Genomic DNA, 8,334 nt, shown 5'->3' on the forward strand with positions numbered 1-8,334 from the left:
GAATGGCAGTGGAACAACAATGGCAGGTATTTCTGGATATAATGCAGAAGGTACAGGATCAGTTCATACCAAAGAGGAAGAAAGATCCTAAGGGGAGGCAGGGGCGGCCGTGGCTGATGAGGGAAGTTAAGGACTGTATAAAGATAAAAGAGAAGTATAACATAGCAAAGATGAGTGGGAAGCTGGAGGACTGGGAAGCTTTTAAAGAGCAGGAGCGGATAACGAAAAAGGCAATACACAGAGAAAAAATGAGCTATGAAGGAAAACTGGCCAAAAATATAAAGGAGGATAGTAAAAGCTTTTTTAGGTATGTGAAAAGAAAACAAATGGTTAAGACTAAAATTGGGTCCTTGAAGTCAGAAACGGGTGAATTTATTATGGGGAACAAGGAAATGGCAGATGAGTTGAATAGGTACTTTGGATCTGTCTTCACTAGGGAAGACACAAGCAATCTCCCAGATGCAGTCGTGGCTGAAGGACCTAGGGTAATGGATGAACTGAAGGGAATTTATATTAGGCAGGAAATGGTGTTGGATAGACTGTTAGGTCTGAAGGCTGATAAGTCCCCGGGACTTGATGCTCTGCATCCCAGGGTACTTAAGGAGGTGGCTCTAGAAACCGTGGACACATTGGTAATCATTTTCCAATGTTCTATAGATTCAGGATCAGTTCCTGCATATTGGAAGGTGGCTAATGTTGTCCCACTTTTCAAGAAAGGAGGGACAGAGAAAACAGGGAATTATCGACTGGTTAGCCTGATGTCTGTGGTGGGAAAGACGCTGGAGTCAATTATAAAGGATGAAATTATAACTCATTTGGATAACTTTAACAGGATAGGTCAGACTCAGCATGGATTTATGAAGGGGCTATCGTGCTTGACTAATCTTCTGGAATTTTTTGAGGATGTAACTATGAAGATGGACAAGGGAGAGCCAGTGGATGTAGTGTACCTAGACTTTTAGAAAGCCTTTGATAAAGTCTCGCATAGGAGTTTGGTGAGCAAAATTAGGGACATGGTACTGGGGGCAAAATACTGGCTTGGCTTGAAAATTGGCTGGCTGACAGGAAGCAAAGAGTAGTGATAAACGGGTCCCTTTTGGAGTGGCAGGCAGTGACCAGTGGGGTACCACAAGGTTGGGTGCTGGGACCACAGCTGTTTACAATATACATTAATGATATAGATGAAGGCATTAAAAGTAATATTAGCAAATTTGCTGATGACACAAAGCTGGGTGGCAGGGTGAAACGTGAGGAAGATGTTATGAGAATACAGGGTGACTTGGACAGGCTAGGTGAGTGGACGGATGCATGGCAGATGCAGTTTAATGTGGATAAATGTGTGGTTATACACTTTGGTGGCAAGAACAGGAAGGCAGATTATTATCTAAATGGAGCAAAGTTAGGTAAAGGGGAAGTACAACGAGATCTAGGTGTCCTTGTACATCAGCCAATGAAAGCAAGCATGCAGGTACAGCAGGTAGTGAAGAAAGCTAATGGCATGCTGGCCTTCATAACAAGAGGAATTGAGTATAGGAGCAAAGAGGTCCTTCTGCAGCTGTACAGGGCCCTGGTGAGACTGCACCTGGAGTACTGTGTGCAGTTTTGGTCTCCAAATTTGAGGAAGGACATTCTGGCTATTGAGGGAGTGCAGTGTAGGTTCACAAGGTCAATTCCCGGAATGGCGGGACTATCATATGTTGAAAGATTGGAGCGACTGGGCTTGAGTACTCCTGAGTTTAGAAGGATGAGAGGGGACCTGATTGAGACGTATAAGATTATTAAGGGATTGGACACCCTGGAGGCAGGAAGTATGTTTCCGCTGATGGGTGAGTCCAGAACCAGAGGACACAGTTTAAAAATAAGAGGTAGGCCATTTAGAACAGAGTTGAGGAAAAACTTCTTCACCCAGAGAGTGGAGGATATATGGAATGCTCTGCCCCAGAAGGCAGTGGAGGCCAACTCTCTGGATACTTTCAAGAAAGAGATGGATAGAGCTCTTAAAGATATTGGAATCAAGGGTTATGGGGATAAGGCAGGAACAGGATACTGATTGAGGATGATCAGCCAGGATCATAATGAATGGTGGTGCTGGCTCGAAGGGCCGAATGGCCTACTCCTGCACCTATTGTCTATTGTCTCAGTCTGTACAAAACAGTGAATGCATAATGCTTTAGAAATACAATCACTGAATTTTTTTCCAAGTGTCTACAACAGCAAAAATACCTTTGAACAGCTGCTGACCTTACTACAACAAGCAGCAGGCCTGGGACTTAATAAGATAAACACAGTTGTGTAAACGTCTGGTTCTGGATTCACCCATCAGCGGAAACATACTTCCTGCCTCCAGGGTGTCCAATCCCTTAATAATCTTATGCGTCTCAATCAGGTCCCCTCTCATCCTTCTAAACTCAGGAGTACTCAAGCCCAGTCGCTCCAATCTTTATTTAAATTTAAATATAAAACCCAATCCTTGGAACTGAAAGTAACCAAATGTAGATACACTTCAATGTTTCTTTATATGGTCTGCACCGTATTTCCTAGGAATCTGCTTCTGATCGGGGTGGGGAAGATCTGATGGCATTTTTCATCACAGCTTAACTGCTGCTGACATGGACAGATGTAGCAGGATGACCAAGAGGCAAGTAAGATTACAACGGCTGTTTCAAACCAGTAGAAAATGACACATGTACAACGGTCATCCCTAAACTAGCCCACGACCAATCAGAAGTGCTGATAAGAAAACAACAATATGGAGCAGTTTGCTTTAAATCTGACAGATTGAAGTCACTAAGGCCCTTCAGTGGAGTGTCCGTTTATCTAGTAGCTTGTTACAAACCATTTAACTGAAGGGAAACCTGGCAAAAATTGACCCTGAGCCAATGAATTAGGCAGGCAACCGAAGCCGAAGTGAGAGAGTTAGCGAGGATAGAACAACTTGTGGCAGGAATTTTTAGAGCTTAGAGGCTAGCTACTGATAATATGGCTGCTAATTGTAGGGTGGTGAAATGAGGGATACAAAAAGCCAAGTTGGAAATCAGGGCAATAGAGAGAAAGGGAAATGTGAAGGCATGAATGGATTTGAAAAGTTTGAAACAAAGTCATTAGTGGACTAGGAGCTGGTGCAGGGCAGTAAGCAGAGGGGTAATGGGTGAGCTGGTCTTGGCCCAAGTCTCGAAACAGACAGCAGAGTTATGCAATAGCTTATTTCGATAGGGTGGGAGATGACAGTGACTGAATTCCCGTTGTCCTTACTTGTTCTGGCCAATATGTAATTTCAGTCCCATACAAACATTCAGCATTTTCTAAAACAGACACTATGTTGAGTCTTTTCATCCCACACTCATTAGGGCACTTTGCTGGACAGCATTTGCTGGATAGTCCTGACTTTAAAAAAGGTGGCACAGTGACTCAGTGGCTAGCACTGCGCCCTCAAAAGGGGCAGAGACCCAGCTTCAATTCCATCCTTGGGTGACTGTCTGTGTGGAGTGTCTGCATAGGCTTCCTCCTGTTTTCTCCCACAGTCCAAAGATGTGTAGGTTAGGTGGATTGGCTATGCTAAATTGTCTATAGATCCCAGGGTTTTGCAGGCGAGATGAATTAGCCATGGGAAAGACAGGGATAGGGTAGGATGCTCTTCAGAAAGTCAGTGTGGACTTGTTGGGCCCAATGGCCTGCTTCCACACCAGAGGGATTCTATAATTACACTGATAACCAAGTTAGGGTTGTCAGTCAGTCTAGCAATATAGTGCACTTGCATATCTGGAAGCTACATATATTAATACACATAGAAAGAAACTATAAATCCAGTGCAATGGGTCCTTGTGGTGTGGTGGTAGTGTCCCCAGCTCTGGACTTGGGACCTAGGTTCAAATCCCACCTGCACCAGAGGTGCACAGTAACACCTACATGCATATTGCTTACAAAATATCTAGAAATCCACATGTTTCACCTCAGCAAAACAGGTGATAGCCATTCGTTGGTTCATTTGCATAGCAATGCCTCAACTAATTGATTCAACCTGTCCAGTTTAAAATTTCAAGGCCTGGCAGTTAACCTTCACACAGTAACAACTGGTGCATTCTGCATGGCAACACCTCTACAAATCAGAATCCATTCGCTAACCAATCAACATTCTCCTCTCATGGAGTGTAAGTGCTACCTTTCCCTTTGAACTGGTATTCTTGCAATATGTCCTGATGGGTACAAGATGAAGAGCTTAGACAAAAGATTTTCTCGGCAATAATGCAGTTCTGTGCTATCACACAACGATTTCCGTATTAAAATTGGTGATTTTTAACCATTCTATGAAGCGGACAACTTCGTTGTATCATTCTTTGCGCAACAACAAAGAGGAATGGGCAAAAAAAAATTCAGCTTTGGAAATGAAAACTGACAATCCAAGAATGAACCCAAGTAAACAATATAACTCTGAGCTTACCTGTTGATTGTCACATTCTTTACCACCATCGATTGGGAAGTAATAGCTTTTTTGTCCTTGATGCCCGCGTAGCTGAAATCTGATGCCACCACACCAAGCTCTGATGCTAGGCAAGCAATTGCTTCCAGGGTTTCCATGTTCACCTTACACAAGGTAAATGCTTCAGGGAAGTAAAGATACCTCAACCTTATTGTTAGTTTTTAAAAAGCACAACCACGTCAATCTTAACTATAATTTCTGTTTAACTAAAACGCCACCTCTCCTGGGTATCTATACATCCATTAGATAATATATGTGGATGGATTAACACTTCAGCCATTCCACTAGTCTGCCAGCAGGGCTTGGGAGTCATTAGACTGTCCCCACTTCTGCAAATCCAAACATAATTTCTGTTCTTGACCACGGCTCATTAATTCACTAGCCTGTCTCAATTATAGATACCTAAATCTTTTAGCCACATTACAACAGTGCTGACTCTGCAAATATCCTTCATTTTCTGCAAAGAGCCTTAGTCACAATGAGGTTATGAAAGGCAATCTCTTTCTTTAGCTGCATTAGTTAAAGACTCACATTTGGAAAACTGAAGTGAATAAGTTATCTTCTTGTCTAAATACATTCATAGTTCTATAGAATATTACAGCATTGCTCTAAAACTATTTCATCTGGGGCCTTTACAGCCCTCAGTATATCATTCAGTTCCGTTTCAATCCTTATACCAGATACATAACTTTTCGTAGCCTTAAGAAATTAAACCTTTCTTTACAACCCAGGCATTTCCTCCAAATTTCCATTATGTATTTCAAGTAATTCTCCTACATAAATTTTTTTTTTAAAAATCACAAAATAAAAAATCATTGTCAAAACCACAAAAAAAATTCAATACCTGTGTAAGTTGTTGGCACTGCCTGGCAATCGTTGGCATTTCGTTTCCTGCCTGATGTGATTTTATCTCTAAATCTCACAGTAATTACTGCAGCTTTGTCACTGCTGCCATCTTGCTCCAAAAAACTTTTCGTTTCCACCAGTTTCCCAAAGTATTTGCTGACAAAATGGTGGATGGCTTTCCGGTGCTCCTTATTCCGATCGGACTGAAATGTGAACTTGGAACTTCTATCTCTTGAATCTAAGAAAGCGAAGAACCCGCTGGCTTCTGCCTCAGACACTAACTGGCAAAGCTCCGAATACTGAGGGTCAAGCCTGACCTCGATTTCGCTGCGGCTGGTAACAGTCTTTAGGAAAGGAAATTTCTGCCGAACAGCCAAATGAATGGCCGCTCGTTGGCATTTCTCTTCAAAGGTTCCAAGTAAAAGACTAGCTTTGTCTTCTGTCCCCTCTTGTTCAGCGGCCTTACTTTCCTTAGCCAAGGACGCAAATTTTTCCAGCTTTTCTGACAGTGATCTACCCAAAAGCAAATGCAAGGTACCTCCCTGGATTTCCAATTCTTGCAGTGAAGGACAGTTAGCTGCAGATTCAGGTAAATTGCTGTCAGCAGTCTGGTTAATCTTGCCGTGCACAACGTTGGAATCCTTCAATTTGTCAAAGATTGGCAAACCAGAAAATGTCACCAGTGCTTTTTCTGGTTTCTTCATTCTCTTCTTCTGTATCAGATGAGCCTTTTCTTGCTCACTTTCAATGTTATCAAAATCCTGGCTGCAATCTGCTTCAATGTCACTGACTAGCTGCCCATGCATATTGATCTCAGTCACCACAAAGTCACTGGCAGAATTTTTAATTGTGCCACGGAAGCCAGTGTGATCACTGACCCAGCACAGGGACATGCCATCCATAATGTTCTCTGTACACTCTCATCAATGGCTGGACCGAAAATCAAAGAATCCCCGGTTTGAATAGCAACATATTATACACCTGTGGAAAGAGAAAGATGACCAAAATGATCCAAGAATAGTTAAAAAGCTGGAAAGGAAAAGTACAGAAGATATTCTGGTTATACTATACATTTGTTCCCTGAGGTTTTTAAGTATTGTGTACAGATCCTGTAAATATTCTAAACTAATCATGATACTCCAGCCAATTAAAGCATAAGCAGGTACTTTGGGCTTCCAATTCCTCTTTTTTCATTCTTTTGTACTTTGATATTAGTTGTTACTTTACTTTCAGAGACCAAGCATGGTCTCAATAGGCCAAATGCTCTCCTACTACACTAATGCTTTTAGATATCAGTTTATTCTCTGACAGACTACACACTGGGAGTAATGTGTGCCAACATTCACTAACAGGCCATCACTGCCTTCAGCAAAGTGAGGGGAGTCTCCATGAAAATAAGGTGTGGAGCTGGATGAACACAGCAGGCCAAGCAGCATCTTAGGAGTACTTGGCCTGCTGTGTTCATCCAGCTCTGCACTTTGTTATCTCGGATTCTCCAGCATCTGCAGTTCCCATTATCTCCGAGTCTCCATGAATGATGGATTTTTACAATCTTTGATGCAAGTGAGGGCATCTCCTCAGGAAACCACAAGACTCAGTCAGTCTTAAAAGCACATTTTCCTTTGAGTCAGAAGGTTGTGGTTCCAATCTCTACTCCTGGGTCTTTAATTAAAATAATTACTAAAATAATTCCCATAATGCACTCATATTTATTATCATTACTGGAGGAATATACGTGCAGAATTAATATTTTAAGAAGTATTCACCAGTTAATTCATGCGCATGTTCGTTTTCTCCAACTGATCTGACCAGGGTCTTCCACCAGTTTTATTTGATCAGTTCAGAAAGGTCACGGAAGTTTTACAGCACAGAAAAATGCCCTTCAGCCCATTCTGTCTGCGCTGGTCATCAATTATCCATTTAGTTTAACCTCATTTTCGGGCACTTGGCCTGTAGCTTTGTACACTGAAGCATTTCAAGTGCTCACTTGGGGATTTTGAGACTGAATTAAAGATCAGGATGTACCATCTACGATTCAGTCAGAATTAACTCCCACATGAAATTATATTATCGGGTTCAGAAACACTTCAGAGTCGGAATAGTAGCACAAGAATTAGATTAAAATACGATTCTTTTAAAAATTAAATTACGGAACAAGATGGCAATGAGAAAACAGAGCAATTCTCTAAATTTTCCAAATATATTTTCGCCGGCACCTTTTTCTTCTGCATTTAGAGCAGTGCCCCTTTAAATCCAGGCACTTCTGCTTTTCCGCTTCCTTCGGAGCTCTCCGCTTACGGCAGAGGCTGGTCTGAGCCCGGAGGGTGGGGGCGGCCTCAAACCCCGTTTACTGGCGTCGGAAAGTCTGACTGAAAATGTCATTTGTAGCCACGAACGTGCCCTTGCACAATTTGAAGTGTGGGAGCAGCCCGGTGCAATAAAGCGAACAGCGCAAGTTACAAAACTAAAAGATAATAAAGTGTGGGGCTGGATGAACACAGCAGGCCAAGCAGCATCTCAGGAGCACAAAAGCTGACGTTTCGGGCCTAGACCCTTCATCAGAGAGGGGGATGGGGGGAGGGAACTGGAATAAATAGGGAGAGAGGGGGAGGCGGACCGAAGATCAAGAGAAAAGAAGATAGGTGGAGAGAGTGTAGGTGGGGAAGTAGGGAGGGGATAGGTCAGTCCAGGGAAGACGGACAGGTCAAGGAGGTGGGATGAGGTTAGTAGGTAGCTGGGGGTGCGGCTTGGGGTGGGAGGAAGGGATGGGTGAGAGGAAGAACCGGTTAGGGAGGCAGAGACAGGTTGGACTGGTTTTGGGATGCAGTGGGTGGAGGGGAAGAGCTGGGCTGGTTGTGTGGTGCAGTGGGGGGAGGGGACGAACTGGGCTGGTTGAGGGATGCAGTAGGGGAAGGGGAGATTTTGAAACTGGTGAAATCCACATTGATACCATATGGCTGCAGGGTTCCCAGGCGGAAGATGAGTTGCTGTTCCTGCAACCTTCGGGTGGC

The 8,334-nt window shown here is 43.1% G+C and overlaps 1 protein-coding gene across 2 annotated transcripts in view; it reads right to left on the minus strand.

Annotated features, from left to right (window-relative positions):
- The window catches only part of pus7l (pseudouridine synthase 7 like), a 28,753-nt gene extending 20,881 nt beyond the window's left edge, over positions 1–7,872 (minus strand). The window contains exons 1-3 of one of the 2 annotated variants that reach the window (XM_048548351.2): positions 7,540–7,872; positions 5,322–6,304; positions 4,439–4,598 (exon numbers count right to left, since the gene is read on the minus strand). In XM_048548351.2, coding sequence (XP_048404308.1) covers positions 4,439–4,598; positions 5,322–6,225 — 1,064 coding nt within the window. In that variant the 5' untranslated portion in view covers positions 6,226–6,304; positions 7,540–7,872. The other variant, XM_048548350.1, reaches the window with a different exon arrangement.
- Between the last annotated feature and the right edge of the window lie 462 nt (positions 7,873–8,334).

The sequence above is a fragment of the Stegostoma tigrinum genome, chromosome 18, assembly GCF_030684315.1.
Source record: "Stegostoma tigrinum isolate sSteTig4 chromosome 18, sSteTig4.hap1, whole genome shotgun sequence".
NCBI classification, from domain to species: Eukaryota; Metazoa; Chordata; class Chondrichthyes; order Orectolobiformes; family Stegostomatidae; genus Stegostoma; species Stegostoma tigrinum.